The sequence below is a fragment of the Pan paniscus genome, chromosome 9 (assembly GCF_029289425.2).
Source record: "Pan paniscus chromosome 9, NHGRI_mPanPan1-v2.0_pri, whole genome shotgun sequence".
Classification (NCBI taxonomy): Eukaryota; Metazoa; Chordata; class Mammalia; order Primates; family Hominidae; genus Pan; species Pan paniscus.
The window spans coordinates 56,588,880-56,609,339 of NC_073258.2; the positions used below are offsets into that span (position 1 = coordinate 56,588,880).

General features: G+C 37.2%; 1 protein-coding gene and 1 pseudogene across 1 annotated transcript; both read left to right on the forward strand.

Annotated features, from left to right (window-relative positions):
* Positions 1 to 510: 510 nt before the first annotated feature.
* LOC106634420 (olfactory receptor 4C6-like) lies at positions 511 to 1,439 on the forward strand (annotated as a pseudogene).
* Positions 1,440 to 18,173: 16,734 nt separating this feature from the next.
* On the forward strand, positions 18,174 to 20,021 carry LOC100993555 (olfactory receptor 4C15). The gene has a single exon (XM_003811933.4). The coding sequence runs from the start codon at positions 18,174 to 18,176 to the stop codon at positions 19,137 to 19,139; it is 966 nt and encodes a 321-aa protein (XP_003811981.2). The 3' UTR covers positions 19,140 to 20,021.
* Positions 20,022 to 20,460: the final 439 nt, after the last annotated feature.

The window sequence follows — 20,460 nt, forward strand, 5'->3', positions numbered from 1 at the left end:
GCTTGAAGTTACCCAACAGCAAAGGCTAAGAGAACGTCTTGTATATAAGTAGTTTATTTCAGAAAACAGAATGAAGGTATTGGGGAGAGTGAAACAAGGAAGGAAAGAAAGTTAACCCAAGATGGTGTTAAGGTGATTACCATTTATCAATTGGCTCCTAGTTACTGATGGTCAAGTGTGTTATTCCCTTCATATTTTCAGATGTGTGCACCAGAATGATGAGGCAGTGTCTCCTATGTGTCACAGCAGCAAGCACTGCAACAGAATGCAAGAGAGTTGCACCAGTGAAAGGAGGCATCGTTGTGGGGATCAGTAGGATGAAGCTGCTGCAAGGTTTTAATTCCTAGCAGCTGTTTTCTGTAGCAACAACTAAAGAAAAAGTGTAGGTTAAGAGGGTGTGAGACAGCGTACAAAAAATACCCAACATACCTATTGATTACTAATTAAAAATCGTGCTGATTTTGAAGATTTTTCAGCTCAGAACAATATGCATTCATCAGCCCGTCTTAAATGGGGACTTCAAATAATGGAACTGAATTCATTCTTTTGGGCATTACAAAAAATCCAGAACTAAGGAAAATATTCTCTGCTTTATTTCTAGCCATGTATGTGACCACAGTGTTGGGAAATCTATTCATTGTGGTGACTCTGGCTGCAAGTTGGAGTCTGAGATCACCTATGTACTTTTCCCTTACTTCCTTGTCTCTCATGGGTGCCACCTACTCTTCCATCATTGTCCCTAAGATGACTGTGGACACTTTGAGAACACTGCCATTTCCCTTGAAGGCTGCATGACCCAGCTCTTTGCAGAGCATTTCTTTGATGGTGTAGCGATCATCCTTCTCACTGTGATGGTCTGTGACTGCTATGCGGCCATCAGTAAGCCCCTGCACTACACAACCATCATGAGTCCACGGGTGTGCTGCTGGTGGTGGTAGAAGCTTGGGTGGGGTGATTAACACATGCCACAATACGGCTTTTTTTTTTTCATATATCAAATACCCTTCTGTGGTCCCAATATTATTGACCATTTTATATGTGATTTGTTTCCATTGTTGAAACTTGCTTACATGGACAACCACATCCTGGGTCTCTTAGTCATCCTCAACAGTGGGGTGATGTGTATGGCCATCTTCCTTATCCTAATTGCATCCTACATTGTCATCCTGTGCTCTCTGAAGTCTTGCAGCTCTGTAGGTCAACGCAATGCCCTTTCCACCTGTGGCTCCCACCTCACAGTGGTCATCTTGTTCTTCGTGGAGTGTATTTTCTTGTACATAAGGCCTGTGGTCACTTACCCCACAGACAAGGATATGGCTATTTCCTTTACTGTTGTTGCACCCATGTTAAATCCCCTGATCTATACCCTGAGGGACATCAAGGTAAAAAATGCCGTAAGAAAAATGTGGATGAAACAGGGGACCCTAGGTGGTCACTAGCTTACATGCTAAGAGTAAATTTTTAATGTAAGACCAGTAAGGTTTTACCCTCCTCATTCCCTCTAATCCACTGGATACACAGCAGCCAAAGGCATTTTTTTAAAAAAATTTCATTTGGAGACAGGGTCTCACTTTGTCTCCCAGGCTGGAGTGCAGTGGCACAATCAGGTCTCACTTCAGCCTCAGCATCCCAAGCTCAAGCAATCCTCCTGCGTCAGCCCCCAAGTAGCTGAGACTACAGGCCATGTGCCACAACATCTGGCTAATGTTTTGTATTTTTAGTAGCAACGAGGGTTTTCACCATGTTGTCCAGGCTGGTCTCAAACTCCTGGACTCAAGCGATATGTGATTACAAGCATGAGCTCCCACGCCCAGCCCAGAGTCATTTTTAAGTACACACAACAGGCTAAGATAACAGTGTCCTGCCTAATCAGGGTATTGACTACACCTCCAGCCCACTACACCAGAACATTTTGTATTTCATCCCCTTTTTCCCAAAGCTCTACACACAATTAAAACAAACAAACAAACAGCAACAACAACAACAAAAAACAACCAACCATGGTATTTTGAATAATCTAAGCCTTTCCCAACTCAGGGATTTTGTTGTTTTTCTCTCTACTACAGTGATCTTTCCCAGAGCCTTTGGTTGGCTGGCTCCCTGTCACTGTTTTTTATCTTCAGATGGACTGCTACCTCCTCAGAAGAGTCTTTCCTGGTGATGTTCTTTGGTCATTCCCTTCAGTTATTTTCTAATTCCACATACTAGTTATATCCTTATTATTGATGGTCACAAATTATACTTTAAAAATTTTGTTTTGGCTTTTACCTTATGTTTTCTCTAAAAGTTTGTAATTCTTGTCAAGGCACAAAATATGTTTACTCACTGGTGCTGTAAACCCAATAATTAGAATACTCCCAGTCACCTAGTATGTGCTTACTAAATATTATTGGATGAATATAAGTCTAAAAGAGACTCTGAGTTAAAAAAAATTTTGCAAATAAATATAAAGAAAGAAGTGGGGAGGGCAAATACATACATGCACTGTGGGAGTCAGAATCCCCTATTTGCCTGATGCCAAGTTATTACTTTGAAAGCAAAGACAATCTCAGCTTATTAGTGTAAAATTTAATAAGGGAGCCACCACTTTACCAAAGTTCTCTACTAACTCTTGTCACTCATGGGAGAAGCAGAATAAGGTTCACTGTGTTCGATTCAAGATACCTTGGAATCTAAGGTTCTGTCTTGGAGCCCAGGCATGGTGGCATGCACCTGTGGTCCCAGCTACTCCAGAGATTGAGGTTGAGGCAGAAGGATGGTTTGAGCTCAGGAGTTCAAGACCAGGATGGGCAACAGAGCAAGACCCCATATCTAAAAAAGAGTTTTTAAAAAAGTATCTATGTCTTGGAATTATATGTTCTTTATGGGACCAGAGCAACTGTATACATCTATTTTATTAACTGTGAAAGAATGGTTTTGCTGAGATTTGAGATTTAAATTTCCAAATCCAAAGGATGTTTATTTTCTCCCAGACCCTTCTGTGAAAAAGCTTTCACTAGAAAGACACTAATTCTGTTTTAAACTGCCTCCCTTGATGAAGTAGCTGGGACACCTAAGGTCATAGCAATGTTTACCATTTTGTTTTCTTATTAAAACAAATATATAGGCTGGCGGGGTGGCTCACACCTGTAATCCTAGCATTTTGGGAGGCCAAGGCGGGCAGATCACGAGGTCTGGAGATCGAGAACAGCTGGCCAACATGGTGAAACTCTGTCTCTACTAAAAATACAAAAATTATCCAGTGTGGTGGCAGGCGCCTCTAATCCCAGCTACTCTGGAGGCTGAGGCAGGAGAACAGCTTGAACCCAGGAGGCAGAGGTTGCAGTGAGCTGAGACCGCACCATTGCACTCCAGCCTGGGTAACAGAGCTAGACTCCATCAAAAAAAAAAAGGGTATATATATATCTATATATATATATGTATATATATATATATACACACACACACATATATATATATACACATATATATACACACACACACACACATATATGATAATAATTATAAGATCAGTTATAATATTTGGAAAAAACAATATTTAAATAAAAATGTTTATTTTAAAATTAAAATATATATGCGCAATCGCCAATTATATGAAATAATTACTAGGTTCATTCATTCATTGAAGAATATTTGCTGAGCTTGTAAAAAGTTTCAGTTCCTCTTCTAGCAACTGGATATACAGTGTTAAATAAGACGTCCCTATGTTTTCATCATGTCTTGGAGCTTACATTTTAGTTCCGGAGATGACATATAGAAATGAAAATAAGATCATAGAGATAATTGGATCTCAGAAAATTGTAACAAAGTGGTGTGGCATGACTAGTTCTAATTCTAGTTAGGTGGACATGGGGACTTTTCTGAGAGGAATTTCTAAAATGAGATTTCAGTGATGAGATAAAACAAACTTTAAGCATTTCAGTTGGATGTGCATTCTAGGCAAAAGAGAAAAGGCTGTCCAGAAACCCTAAGGCAGGCACTAGCCTGAAGTAAAGAAGGTCCAAAAATCAGTGCACAGTGGACAAGGGGAAATGCAGTGCAAGGTGGGATATGAAAAGTAGGCAGGGCTTTGATCAGAGAAGGCTATTACTTTTTAATCATTAGTTTATTGAGTTTATGGAAATTAAAGTAATGCTTAAATTAATAATAATCACATCCTGTATTAATTTGTTTTCATGCTGTTTATAAAGATATACCCAAGACTGGGCAATTTTAAAAAGGAAGAGGTTTAACGGACTTACAGTTCCACGTGGCTGGAGAAGCCTCACAATCATGGCAGAAGGTAAAAGGCATGTCTCACATGGTGGCACACAAGAAAAGAGAGCTTGTACAGGGAAATTCCACTTTTTAAAACTATCAGATCTCTAAATCATCTCTCTCAAATTCAAAGTTTAACAGATCTCTAGAACAGGGACACAATGCTGCCAGTCTCCTTGATAAAACATAGCAAAACATGACATTTACTTTACTCCCCAATAAGTTCCTCATCTCCATCTGAGACCACCTCAGCCTGGACTTCACTGTCCATATCACTATCAGCATTTTGGACACAACTATTCAACAAGTCTTTAGGAAGTTCCAAACTTTCCCTCATCTTCCTGTCTTTTTCTAAGCCCTCAAAACTGTTCAAATCTCTGCCCATTACCCAGTTTTAAAGTTTCAGGTATCTTTATAGCAATGCCCTACTCCTGGTACCAATTTTCTGTATTAGTCTGTTCTCACATTGCTATAAAGAACTACCTGAGGCTGGGTCATTTATGAAGTAAAGAGGTTTAATTGACTCACAGTTCCACAGGCTGTGCAAGAATCATGGCTGGGAGGCCTCAGGAAATTTTTAATCATGGTGGAAAGCAAAGGGGAAGCAAGCACACCTTCACTACTTCACATCAAAAGAGAGAGTGAAGGGGGAAGTGCTACACACTTTTAAACAACCAGATCTTGGGAAAACTCACTCACTATTATGAGAAGAGCAATGAAGAAATCCACCTCCATGAGCCAATCACCTCCCACCAGGTCCCTCTCCCAACATTGGGAATTACAATTTGAGACGAGATTTGGGTGGGGACACAGAGCCAAACCACATAAGTGTCCATCAACAAATGATTGGTTAAGAAAATATGCTGTGTGCATATGTGTGTATATCAATATACCATGGAATACTAAAAAAAAGACCTATTGGTACAATGTTCACAATTTGAACAATGGGTACAATAAAAGCCCAGACTTCACCACCTCATAATATATCCATGTAAGAAAACTGCACTGTACCTCTAAAATCTATAAAAATAAAACAAGAAAGAGGCAAATAAATAAATAAATAAAACCTCCACCCATCAAGTTCTTATAGATTACTTCAGAAACTTAGCATCAAAATTCTTTGCATATGGCTTCCATTTAACTTTTGCTATGACAAGAGTAGAACATAGGTTTTATTGCCTGCTTAACAATATTTTAAAATTAGGGCTCAGCTCAGTGACTCATGCCTGTAATCCCAGCACTTTGGGAGGCAAAGGAGGGAGGATGGCTTGAATGAGTCCAGGAGTTCAAGACCAGTGTGGGCAACATAGTGAGACCCTGTCTCTACAAAAATACAAAAAAATAAAATAGCTGTATGTGGTGGTGTGTGCCTGTAGTCCCAGCTACTTGGGAGGCTGAGACAGGAGGACTGCTGGAGCCCAGGAGTCTGAGGCTGCAGTGAGCTGTGATTGTGCCACTGCACTCCTTCCAGCCTTGGTGACAGAGCAAGACACTATCTCAAAAAAGAAATTAAAAATTAGAAAAGCCATAATATTTTAGGAGTAAATACCTGGGTTCATTTTACATGTCTTCAGCCTGTCTTATGTCAGAAAAGAAGAAAATGCCTTGATAGTATGATAACTTGAGTCTATGTAAGAACTTTATGATGGCCACATTCTTAGTTCAATTATAAAATTAAAGAAGTGAAAGGATCATAATGAGATCCCTAACATCAAATATTTCTAATCTGCTTGATAATTTTTATAGTGTCAGAAGTAGGCCTAGAATCTATATCTTCTACTTAATAGATAAGAGCTCTTCTGATCACTCATGCTGAAATTGTTACTGGTCAGTTATATCCAAAACAAATTCTTCTCTTCTATATTCTATACATCCCCCAAATTAATTCACATTAAATAGTTTTACTAATAAAACACATTACCTGGCAGCTCAATGCCTGACTTTTTGTTTTAAAACACTCTTGACTTCTGGAATAAATCTTGGTCTTCATTTTTTTGTAAGTGCTTACTGTTATTAATAGTTTATAAATCATGAATATCTATAGATTTGAACTTGAAAATTTTGTTCTATTCATGATTTAAATGCATAGCAAACTAGGAATAGAAGGGTACTTTAATATAAAGGAGATATGCTGTAAAAAATACTGCAAATTCATTGAACCATAAGGTGAACTTCCTTCTCATTTTACTGAGAAAATGTAAGTGATAAGAAAAGAACTTCCAGACTCTTACAAATACATAAACTGTACCAATCTGCCAACATCCATTCACTTATATGCTGTCTCCCTACCTGCTACTACACATAAATTATCTGTTCCCCAATCCAAAGCCAAGAAAACCACTTTGCTGTGTGCTGGACTGAGGTCACGCTCTTATTGCTTACACAAGGGCATTGGTCTAACAGTCTCTCCTGTTTCTTCTTTGATCGACATTTCCTTCTGTATTGGATCATTACATCAGGAAAGAAGCAATTTTTAAGTCTCTCTTTTCTTTAAAAATAATTCTTCCATTGAGCCTACTTCTTTCATCAATTGTTATCCCATTCCATTCTTTCTCCTTTGGAACAAAACTCAAGAGATACCTATGCTTGTCTCCCACTTCTCTCCTTTCATTCTTTGATAGTGCCTTTTAGTCATACTCAATATCTAATGCTTTCTGAAAATGCTTTTCTCAAGGACACCAATGACCCTTGTATCATGACATTTAATGGTCACTTCTCATTTCTAATTTTATTAAATCAATTAGCAACATTTAAATCAGTTTTCCTTGTCAGACTCTCTAAACATAATCAAGATTCCCCAATTAGTAAATATGTCCAGCTCTGACTTCTGTCTTGAAGTTAAGACTTGGAAATCCAATCTCTTTCATGTCACTTCCATCTGAATGACTAATAGATTCCTTGAACTGAACAGGTCTAAAGATGTACTTCTGATTCTTCCCCCATTCTCGAACCTACTCTAATCACATTTTCTATCTCAGTGGATGATACATTTGGTCTATTTCATACCCCAAATCCAGTCTATCAGGAAATCCAATAGACTCAACCTTCAACACGTATTCCAAATTCAACTATTTCTAATCACTTTTAGATCTGTCACCCAGTTCCAAGCCACCATTATCTCTTACCTGGATTATTGCAATTGCCTCTCCCTACTCCTCCTGCTTTTATTTCAATTTCCCCCAGTCCAATATTTGATTCTCAACACCATACTCAGAGGTATCTTTTAAATTCACAAGTCAGTCGCATCATTTCACACCTCTACTCAAAACTTTGCAATAGCTCTCTATGTCACTCAGGGTAAAATCTAAAACTATTATAATTGCTAAATATCTGACAGCTATACTCTGGCTGCCCTATTTTTCTCTGAACACCTCTCTTACAACAAACAGCCTTTCTGGTCCTCTTCCTAGCCAGGTAGACTCTTGCTATAAAACCTTTACATAGGCTATTTTCTCGGCCTGGAAAACTTTATTCCAATCATTTGCACGACTAACTCATTTCTTATTTTTAGATGGGAAGAAATAATATATTTATTCTGAGATGGAGTCTCACTCTGTCACCCAGTCTGGAGTGAAATGGCACAACCTCAGCTCGCTGCAACCTCCACCTCCCAGGTTCCAGTGATTCTCCTGCCTCAGCCTCCCAAGTAGCTGGAATTACAGGTGTGTGACCCCATGCCTGGCTAATTTTTGTATTTTTAGTGGAGACAGGGTTTCACCATGTTGGCCAGGCTGGTCTCTCCAACTCCTGACTGCAAGTGATCTGCTCACCTCAGCCTCCCAAAGTGCTGGGATTACAGGCATGAGCCACCTCACCCAGCCCAGAAATAATATTTTAGATAGTATTGTCCTTACTCCTGCACAAGTAGGGCTGCTGCTCTCAAGTCCAGACTTTGGAGTATCTTCATTAAAATTTTCCAAATTTTCTTTCAGTATCTGGGACTGGGCAGTGCTTTTGATGGGGCATTCCAGCCCAGACCCAACTGCATGGATCCCCTTCCTGTTTTTCCTGTTTGGGAAGCTCTTTGTCACTCTATTCCATGGGATTACCCAGACATCCTCAGAAGCTCTGGCTGCTGCACCTATGAAGTTATCCCAGGCTCTGTGGCCAGGATCAGAGTAGCAGGAGTACAGCTTGACAAGCAAATGTCTTCCAGAGGCTAGTTCATTATTTTTTTCATGGGATTGTACTACATTGGTTACTAGAATTGTATTGACATGATGATTCTGGGTGACATAGGACAGGGACAAAGTTCTGGGATATAAATGACCCCCTACCAACCCTTGGCCTTGGAAATGTGTGTGGGGCTTAGTCAGCTTTTATCTGTTCATACTTTGATGCAGTGCCAGCATCTATGGCCCTGCAGGTGGTAAGAGTGATGGCAGACATCTTTTATCTTGTGCGTTCTTAATGCTAGCACACAAAAAGGCCATCTCGGCTCTTCTGCAGGCTCCATGCTATGTGTCAGGAAGTTCTTTATGGGTGGCTAGGCTTATCCATTTCAAGGGCTCTGAAGACCTTTGCTCTGGAGTGTTGATTAACCTGTCCAATGGTTGCCCTTTCTTGCTTCCTTTGGTAGCAAGGATGTTAACATTGTATTCTCCTGTGTTGATCTTAAGCCATATGTGATGAGGGACATGTCTTGCATGAATGAAACCACTTTTCTTGATTCCCCAGTCAGTGTTTTCATCTGTCCTCCACCTTGGTGGTGGTGTTTGTAAGGTAGGGCTATTGACAATGTCAAAAGATATCACTTTCCAGGAATACCATGATTATAGTCTAATGTGCTCAAGAGAAGTCATGGATGAAAGATGTATAGTTCTATACTAATGCTTTAAAATTCCTAAAGGTCAATTTGACATAACCAAGAAAGGAACTTGTTCACATAATCTTGCAGGCTCTGGTTATCAGACTTGTGTCTGTGATCATTATTAAGAAAATGTCTTTGAGAGAGTGATTGGAATCCCATATTCATGGACAGCCCCATAAATGATGCAACATCATAAGTAATGAGGTAAAATAGAGTTAAATAAATAGTACTAAAGAAGTGCAAGGCATTATTTCAACATAAGCAGTATTTGCAAAGAACAAGAAGAGATGGTTCCTGGACATGGATAGGAAGAGAGATGCCTGGACAGCAGGCTATTCCTTCACCTGCTATTTCTTCTCCCAGACTATGGCTCTCTCTGTCTCTGTCTTTCTGTTTTCTGATTTAAACTATTTAAACTTTTCTGAGTTATTCTATTTTTCATAACTGTGCAAATATAATATATTTCTTATATTATTGCCTTACTCCATCTTTACAATCTTTCCTCTTTTTTTTGATACAGGATCTTGCTCTGTCACCCAGGCTGGAGAGCAGTGGTGCAAATACAGTTCACTGCAGCCTCGACCTCCTGGGCTTAGGCAATCCTCCTATCACATTCTCTGGAGTAGTTGGGACCACCAGCAAGTGCTGCCATACCCAGCTAATTTTAAACAAAAATATTTGTAGAGTTGGGGTCTCCCTATTGTTGCCTAGGCTAGTGTCAAACTCCTGGGCTTCAGTCATCTTCCTGCCATGGCCTCACAAACAGCTGAGATTACAGGTTTGAGCCACCATGCCTGGCCCATCTTTACAATCTTATTTTCATGTTACAGTACTAATAAAATATTAAGCAAAGCAGGATATGGGATAAAGTAGAATATTCTAACTGTATAGCTGTGGTTTGAAGTGAGAACCAGGATTCAAGAATGAATTGCTGAAGTCTTGTTGCTGAGTGATATTTCAAAAATATCACCATAACCAGGACTGTGGTCTATGCCAGGTGACTCTTCTGTTTCAGAACACACATCTAAAATCCAATGACAAGGAAACACTTCTCTGTAAATTCCTAGACAATTGAAGTAACGGTGCTTCTGGCCCTTGACTTTTTTGATGAATCACTTCAATCCTACATTTTTCTGTGGGATGTGAATAGATATAAAAATAGGCAGGATATCACAAACACCAAAAGAAGAACTGAAAAAAAAATAATAAAGTGGAATTTAGTGAATGGGTTGAAGTACAGATGAAACAAAAATGGCACATGATTAGTAATTGTTGAGGCTGAGTGATGGGGGTCTGTTACACTATTTTATTTGTTGTGTATATGTTTTAAATTTTCTATAATACAATACTTGTATAAGAAGAGAAAGTTGATGTACAATATTGGCTCTTAAGACATTGGTTACCTTTATGGGGGAAGGAGGAAGAAAGTGATTGTTGGTGGTGTAAGTGAGGCTGGTTTTACTTCTTGGTTACGTACGCATATTTGCCTTGTAATAATTCATCAACCTTTACATGAATGCTTTGTGTGTGTATTTCTGTAAGCATGTCATTCATCATTGAGAAAATTAAAAATTACATATTTGCAAAGAAATAGGTAAAAATGTTTAGAGACTGTGGAAAGCTGCCAATTGTTTGATGTGGTCCCTTTCTAAAGGGACCTGAGGAGATCAGTTTAAGTTGTCCCTCAAGCTTCAGTCTCAGTGCTATGTTATCTTAAACAGACCATATCTTCTTTTCATACAAAATAAAATAAAAAGATAAAATTCCTTTAATCTCTAGAAACTGTACTTTCTAGAGATTGTAATTTTTAAAGTCATGGCATCTCAAGGTCAGTTTCTGGGAGAAAAAAAGATCACGTTTCAATTACTCTATACCTCTTTGCATACTTATACATAAAATGTTATTGTTTAATAAGCACTCATCTCATTGCTACCATAGTCCCAAAACAACACACATTGTCCTTATTGACTAATGCTGCCTCGTCCCAGAAATCGCTTTTTAGTAAGTAGTGAGTAGGCATTTTCCCCGAATTCTGCAGAAACATATTTCATCACAGTACACAGTGTTCTATTCCTGAACACAAAGGGAAAGGAAAGCATCTTCAAATAGAAACCCAGAAGAAGTTAAAACAAACAAACAAACAAACAAAAACTCTAATTATCAGGGCCATGAAAGTTTTGCAAACTCTCGAACAAGTCAAACCACATAAAATTGCTTCTTAGCAAATCATACTGATGGGACATTTCCAAACCCTGGGGGAACGGAGGAACTATTCTGCAAGTTCATGACCTCTCAGGGAAACCTCTTTAAATTCCTGTTAGAAATCAAGGAGGAAACTTTTGCTCCTTTATTTTTATTTTTTTCCTGAGACCATGTTGAAGACAGCACCTGAAAAGCAGTGGGGAACACTCCCTACCTCATCTGCCAGAGATGCTCTTCCTTTGTCTATTAAATGTAGAAGGAAGAGCTGAAAACAACATCATGTTTAGCCACTGGATGGACTCTTCAGTATAGAGAATAGGAGACTGGCATTACCAAAATTTTCAAGGAACTGATAAATGGTGAGATTATAATTCAAATTTTTGCATTTTCTGAGAGGTTTTCAAGTTATGTTGTAGTGCTTTAAAGTGTGGGTGTTGTGGTCAGGATACAAATTTTAATGCCATGCATGAGCCTACACTTAATAATTGTAAACTTGGGCAGTTACATAGCCTTTCTGATTCTCTGACTCCTCATATTTAATGAGGACAATAATATTAGCAAGCTTGAAGAATGTGGAAACAAATAAAATAATACATGCAGAGATCATAGGATGGCACTTGACACATAATAGGTACCCAGTAAACAGCAGCTGTTATAACAAAATGAAAGCTGGTGGTTTTTGGAGGGTCAAAGCACCTAATTACTTCAAGTTTAATAAAATAATTACCATTTATCCTCTAATGCTCCCACTTTCCTGATGCTTTAAAGAGTAGAATTTCCTGAGGCTGTATAGAGAAAACTGATGTAACATGGATAATTCAAGTACTACTGTATCATTTACAGAACTAAATACTGATTATATTTACTGATATAGAATGATACTGACTATATTTACTGATATAGAGTGAAACATTCACTATTTCCACAATTATCCCGTAACAAATGACCCTGAGAAGGACACCAAGGATGAAAAATCGTGACCCAAGCCACAGAGTAAATTCTTCTAACTATGGCCCCCTCACTTCTCCCAAGTGCATTTCATGTCATAAGTAGCTTTAAGTTCCCTCCTTTGAATTGTTTAGGAAAATTTAAATGCCTGAAGCTGTGAATTGCTTTAGAACTAGTTGTCATGGCTTTGTCTCCTCCTTGAAATGAGATAAATCACTAAGAAAACAGAAAAAAAAAAAAAAAAAAAAAAGAGCCAGGCATGGTGTCCCATGCCTGTAATCTCAGCACTTTGGGAGGCTGAGGCAGGCAGATCACCTGGGGTCAGGAGTTCAAGACCAGCCTGGCCAACATGGCAAACCCCCGTCTCTACTAAAAATACAAAAATTAGCCAGGTGTGGTGGTGGGTGCTTGTAATTTCAGCTACTCGGGAGGATGAGGCAGGAGAAATGCTTGAACCCAGGAGGGGAGGTGGAGGTCTCAGTAAGCTGAGATCGTGCCACTGCCCTCCAGCCTAGGAGACAAGAGAAATTCTGTCTCAAAAAAAAGAAGAAAGAAAAAGAAAAAAGGCAGGGTCAGGCATCCAATAGACAGGAGAAAGGACACGAGTGGAAAAAGAAAACGTTTTTTTTTTCTTTGAAATTCCAGAAAGTAATGGTATAAAAGTTGGACCATTTAGGGAAATCAACAGAGCAACACTGAAAACAGGAAATGATCTGAAATTCTGAAAGTTGAAGAGAGCATTATTTCCCAGATTGCTAGGGAAAGGAACATGCTTAGCTAGACAGGCCAGGAAAAAAACTTTTCATTGTTGAATAATAATCCTGGATCAAAAATGTGGTAGATTTAAGAAACTTAACGGGGGGATAGTTAAAAATAGGATTTTGATTTGTTCTTCTTCGTCATAACGATATTTATTTGGAAAAATGTATGCAAATGTGACTAATATGCATTCATATGTCCATATAAATGTCTCTAAAATTTACTGCTTGAACTATAACTACAAAATGTTACTTGTAATGATAACCTTACTACTAATACTTCTTATAGTTTTGAATGTTGTATATACTTCATACTTGAAATAGGAATTCTATTATTTCCAGGACAAATAGAATTAGTTTTGTTGTTAAAACTGATGGGAAGGAAATAGTAGGCAATGTGTATAGAGGGGAATGAGGAGGCCACTTCCTCAGGTCACAGCCCAAGAAATGGCCCAGCAACCACAGTTCATGATGTGAGGGGCCCTGGGGCAGTCTCAGGGGTGGCTCCAGCATATTAAGTGTGTGGTTATCAAGAAAGGAAAGACCACGGAATGTTCTATGAGAAATATGAACAAAATAAACCACTACCTATAGGACAATATGAATTTTAAATTGATATTAAAGTAAATGTCTAAAGGGTGGAGAGGGCTGGGCCCATAATATGGCTACTTATGGGAAGTATAGGAAGTTTGAAATTTTTAGTATTTGATTCTATGTTATGTTAGCTTATTAGTTTCACGTGTGCAAATGAGTTATCCCCAAGCTCCATCTCCTTTTTGAACTGTTTAGATGGTGGAAAATATGGCTGCGTGAGTTTTAAACTTGATGTTTAATTTTAAATATTCTTACAATAATACAGGATATAAAGAGAAAATAGAGTCTCTGTCATTTTATATGTTTCCTTCTAGATCATAAAATCATATTAAAAATATCTATCCAATTGGCAGTTATATTTTTTCTGTTTTCTCACTTAAAATATTGTAAAAATACCTCAACTTCTATGTCCTCATGTCATTAATTAGTATTTTATTTATAGCAAATGTGATATTAATTTGCTATAAATAAAATAGTCTAATTTAGATGAATATCTTCCTATGATTGTATATTTTAGATATTTCTCAATTTTCACATTGAGAATTGAGATGACATTGCACCATCTTTTATTATAAAACTTTCCCATCTCATTTCACTTTTGGAATATGTTCTTAGAGTTGAGGTTACTAGTATAAATAAAATAAACATGTTTATAATTCTGAAGCTGTTTACTAATATGTTTTACAAAAGGATGACATGAATTAAGCAGTTTTATTGTAATTTTAGAATGGATGTAACTTAAAAATAGCATGATTTTGAACACACGTATTATACTCTTATGATCGATTCAATTTTCCAGCTCACTTTGTGTATGTAGATGCTGCTTAAAAATAATGTTGACATAAAGATTTCATATCTTCCTTTTAATTTATACTTTGCAAAGTACATTCACAATAACTGTCTATTGGACTTTCATGGATCAGGAAGCTTCAGGTATTGTTACCTATTTTATAGCAGAGGATGCTGAAACATAGCGCTTTGTTCATGATACATGGCTAGTAGATGAAGCCGAGATTGCTAGCTTTTTAATAGCAGAAAAAAATTACTTTTTAATTAACTTTTCATTAGAAGTAATTTTAGATTAAGAGAAAGGTTGTGGAGATAGTATAGAGAGCTTCTGTATACTACTCACTTAGTTTCCCTTAATATTTTCATCTTACACTACTATGGAATATTTGTGAAGACTATGAAATGAACGTTGATATATACTATTAACTAAACACCAGGTTTATTCATATTTGACTATTTTTTCTCCTGTCTTTTTTCTATTCTAGGATTCAATCTTAAACAACACATCACATTTAAGACTCTTTTAAAATGATTTAAAACCATAAATCTTGTTATCATACATTATGAAGATGCTATACTTTCTATTGTCAAAGGTTCCACACTAATTTTGGAAATTCCTTTTATCTGAAATAAGTGGTTGGTTTCTTTATATCTAATAAATATTTTAATTCTAAAATGTTATTCTTCTTAGAACAGCCCAGCTAAAGGAAGTGGAGAGATTAAGAATTGTTTAATTATTAGATTAATATAGAGCCTTGTCTTTCTTTCCATCTCCAACCCAATTAAGTTTTCTATGTACAATGAAGCTATTTGAAATAGAAGTGGATATTTGACAGAATGGGGGCCACAGTACTTTATTCAGGGATTACTAAAGACATTTAAAAGTGTTGTGCATTTTAAAATATCATCTCTGCACTGAGACAGACCAAATAAAATATTTAACATTTTTCAAAATTTATTTTTATTTTTATTTTTTTCTCTTTTTAAAATTTTTTTATTATACTTTAAGTTCTAGGGTACATGTGCACAACGTGCATGTTTGTTACATACGTATACATGTGCCATGTTGGTGTGCTGCACCCATTAACTCGTCATTTACATTAGGTATATCTCCTAATGCTATACCTCCCCCCTCCCCCCACCCCACAACAGGCCCCGGTGTGTGATGTCCCCCTTCCTGTGTCCAAGTGTTCTCATTGTTCATTTCCCACCTATAAGTGAGAACATACAGTGTTTTTTTATCCTTGTGATAGTTTGCTGAGAATGATGGTTTCCAGTTTCATCCATGTCCCTACAAACGACATGAACTCATCCTTTTTTATGGCTGCATAGTATTCCATAGTGTATATGTGGCACATTTTCTTTTTTTAAAATTTTTGATTATTATACTTTAAGTTTTAGGATACATGTGCACAACGTGCAGGTTAGTTACAGATGTATACATGTGCCATGTTGGTGTGCTGCACTCATTAACTCGTTATTTAACATTAGGTGTATCTCCTAATGCTATCCCTCCCCACTCCCCCCACCCCACAACAGGCCCCGGTGTGTGATGCTCCCCTTCCTGTGTCCATGTGTTAAAGGATGAGTAAAACCACCTTGGTCTTGGTAAAGCAAAAATTAGTGTAAAAATGTTATTTCTGCTCTGTGTCAATGGCTCTGAGGGCTTGTTCTCACCACTCATCATGATCTTCTCTGCTTCTTACTGCATCAGTGCTTTTGTGTGTATTGCTTTATCTTATACTCACAAGATATGTATGGATAGACATCATATCCATTTACTGAAGTGGAAGCTGAGGCTTTGAGAATGTTAAGAATTTGAAGTGACTTGTTCTAACATGCCATAGAACAAGTAGGAGAGCTTGGATTTGAACCTATGTCTATATGAGTCTGGAACTGAAGTTCTTACTCATTTCACTTCATCGTATTTCCCACTTTGGCTCTAGGCTAAGCTGAACACTGTTGGATCATTTACTGACATGCTTTCCTTTGCAATAAATGGTTATTGACTTATCTAATAACCTTATAAGGTTTGTTCCAGCTCATATTTTCTTGGTGATAACTTATAACTGTATATGGAATTCCTAGTGCAGACACTGGTTACAAATGAAACTGAAAACATAATGGAAATGATTGTTTTAAAATAAGCAAAAGAACATTTATTAACATACACAATTGTATATTTGTTAGTTTTATTAACATTTTAAATTGTTTCTGTTAACTCCAAGTGACATTCATAAAAATCAGCTTATTTAAATCTCAAAATAAATCTCTTTATTCTTTTTTATTCACCTATTTTTTAACAAAGGTGTATACACATATAAATATACACATATACAAATATTCAAACACACACACTTATATATGGTAATTGAAAAACACATTTCAATTATATATATAGGTGAAGACAGAATTTTCCTTTAAAGCTGTGTCTGCCTGTGGAAATGAAGTCAAAAGTTGGAGAGTAATTATCTAGATGACTCATGAAAAAGCTTTTTGTAGATAAGGTGGCTGACTTTTTAAGTGAGTAAATACAATTGGTAAGAGCACTTTATTATAAGTAAAATTTTCACATTTTCAAATCTGACCATCATCATAATCCTGAGACATGAGCAGGTAAGCTATATATAAACACCTCTGCTACACAATAATGCATATAAAGTTGAAATATACACTTCTTTTAGGAATTAAACTTCATTAGACCTGATTACATTATATAAATAATTGGAAAATAATTAATAAAGCCTCAAGATTCTGGTTTATATTCAATATATTGTTTATCTTCCTTACTTATGTGGTTGATGCCAATTTGTTTGTAGAAAGGCCATTCCTACTTTGAAGTTCTTACTGGAAAAGGAATATCCCCACTCCTTTCCCTGCTGATCTAGTGGAAAGGAATTGGGTGTTGGAGCCTGAGATTCTGTGTTAATATCCCAGATTGTCTGTTATTTGCTTAAACTTAACTTCTTTAAGCATGAGTTTCCCACCAATCAAATAGGAATAATAAGACCTAATGCAGACTATTCCCTAGGACAGTCGGTCCTTAGCCTTCCATTGTTTCACTAGTTATCATAACAACATTCTGTTGTAGGCATTATTACTTTTATAATAATAATAAACTTCTGTTTTCATTTTAAAATGACAGATTTAAGAAAACACTCCGCACTTAGTGCATACTTTTTATGTTTTAAATGTCAGGCTAGAGACTTTTCTAAAGATCTTTCTCTTTTGTAAAGAATGAATTCAGTTAAGACTTTTAAAGAAATATTTGAAGAGCAGCCATCATTTTTAAGTGCTTCTTGAACTATACGCTGTTTTCTTCTAGTTGCAGATAAAGCAGTCTCCCGATTAGGAATGGGATGCTGGTCATCCCTGCTCCCATTTGATGCCAATGGCAGAAATAAGTAATAAGTTACAATGCTCCTTCTCTCAAAATTTAGAGGTAACTTCAGAATACTTCTCAATAATTCACTCCAGGAAGCCACTAGTAAATGATCAAAGCTGGCACTTGATATGAAAACTCTTTCTCTTCTCTTCTCTACCACATATCCTTCCCCCATATTGAACCTCTTGTTGCTTTCAAGTATTCTTTAAATTATCTCTATCACAATTCTGCCTGATATTTCAGTACTACCTTCAATAATTTCTAATTTATGTTCTCAATGACAACAGAAGCACTCAATAATTTTGCATATGGATGTACCAACTTGTTAATGACTATGATACCACAAATTGATCTGAAGCAAATTTTCCTTTGTCCTAATTGCAGACTCTACATGATCCCTGTTGGAGCTTTCATCTTTTCCTTGGGAAACATGCAAAACCAAAGCTTTGTAACTGAGTTTGTCCTCCTGGGACTTTCACAGAATCCAAATGTTCAGGGAATAGTATTTGTTGTATTTTTGTTTGTCTACATTGCAACTGTTGGGGGCAACATGCTAATTGTAGTAACCATTCTCAGCAGCCCTGCTCTTCTGGTGTCTCCTATGTACTTCTTCTTGGGCTTCCTGTCCTTGCTGGATGTGTGCTTCTCATCTGTCATCACCCCAAAGATGATTGTAGACTCCCTCTATGTGACAAAAACCATCTCTTTTGAAGGCTGCATGATGCAGCTCTTTGCTGAACACTTCTTTGCTGGGGTGGAGGTGATTGTCCTCACAGCCATGGCCTATGATCGCTATGTGGCCATTTGCAAGCCCTTGCATTACTCTTCTATCATGAACAGGAGGCTCTGTGGCATTCTGATGGGGGTAGCCTGGACAGGGGGCCTCTTGCATTCCATGATACAAATTCTTTTTACTTTCCAGCTTCCCTTTTGTGGCCCCAATGTCATCAATCACTTTATGTGTGACTTGTACCCATTACTGGAGCTTGCCTGCACTGATACTCACATCTTTGGCCTCATGGTGGTCATCAACAGTGGGTTTATCTGCATCATAAACTTCTCCTTGTTGCTTGTCTCCTATGCTGTCATCTTGCTCTCTCTGAGAACACACAGTTCTGAAGGGCGCTGGAAAGCTCTCTCCACCTGTGGATCTCACATTGCTGTTGTGATTTTGTTCTTTGTCCCATGCATATTTGTATATACACGACCTCCATCTGCTTTTTCCCTTGACAAAATGGCGGCAATATTTTATACCATCTTAACTCCCTTGCTCAATCCTTTGATTTACACTTTCAGGAATAAGGAAGTAAAACAGGCCATGAGGAGAATATGGAACAGACTGATGGTGGTTTCTGATGAGAAAGAAAATATTAAACTTAAAAAAATCCAAAGTTAAGGGTAAAAAAGGTCAAAATGGCCTTAAATAAAAACTTAATGAGATACATCTTTCATGGCAAGAGATAAAGTAATGCTAGAAAAAAATCATTAATGTGGGATCAGAAAACTTATGTTTCCACCCTCAGATCATTCATCAACTCTGAGCTGGCAACCCAGTGTTCTCATGTTCAAACTAAAGAGAGTTGAATTTTATGAACAGTTGGGATTTAATAATAAAAAAATAATGACAAGAAAAATTATTTGTTAGACTGCTGGGCATTCACTTCATGATTCAGAAAAAAAACCTTTGTGGAGGGAAGACACATATCTTACAGATTAGGAAGAGAAATTTACTTAAACTTGCATTTCAAGTAAGAAGTTTATATTTAGGACACTGTTGTCAGTGATTCTAATGAAAAAAAAAAAAAAAAAACAAACTCAGGACTCAAGAAGGGCACAGACCAGAGCATTTGCAGAACCTCACATGTGGGTGTTTCTGTATCATATGACTCCATCATTTAACATGGGTTTATTACCATCTCCTTCAGGTCACTTGGTGAATTTCTTGAGAGATAAAACCTGATTGGCCCAGTTCTGCCTACAGATGAGTTCCTCTTGAGTCAGGTGACTATTCCATACCAATCAGCTATGGGAAATAAAAAAAGGAATCAGATTCCACGAAGGCATCAGCAATGAGTAGCTCTTATTCAAGTACAATTCAAGTACAAAGAAAACTCTTGAGAGACCACATTACTAGCGAACCCGTACCAAGTACAGAGATGTAGTGAGCTGACTTACCCCTGCTATATAGGACTGGAAACCAGTGGCATCAGAGAGTGAAAAGTAAATTTCAAAAATTGATTACATTTCAACTTACTTGGTAATTTGAATCTTCTTGACTTTATCTACTCAAGTGAAAATAATTTTATTTGAACAATGATCAATAAATAGATCCTTCAAATTTAAACACATCCTCTATATGTCATTCCCACAGTTAAGTTTTGTTACTCTCAGGTTGTCAAGTGGTTAAATAACAAATTTATTTACTGGAATAAATTTAATTACAGTAAAATACTTCAATTTACTCTAGAAGACCAACACTAATAACATGCCTATAAATTGAGTATGTGGACAAAAATACTAAATGTCCTTTTTTTTTCTTTTCTTAATGCTTAATGCCAGGCCTCAAATAGAAGAGTGTATGATATTAGTTTTCTTCCTCAGAATAGATATGACAGAAGATACATAAGGTTTCATTGATTTCTCAAGGTTAAGTCCATGAGGGATTAAGATTAGGGTCTAAAAACTATTTGAACAAAGTGTGTGCACTGAAGAGAGCA

Excerpts from the sequence above, each read along its gene's own strand:
- LOC100993555 (XM_003811933.4), top strand. The coding sequence starts at position 18,174 with ATGCAAAACCAAAGCTTTGTAACTGAGTTTGTCCTCCTGGGACTTTCA.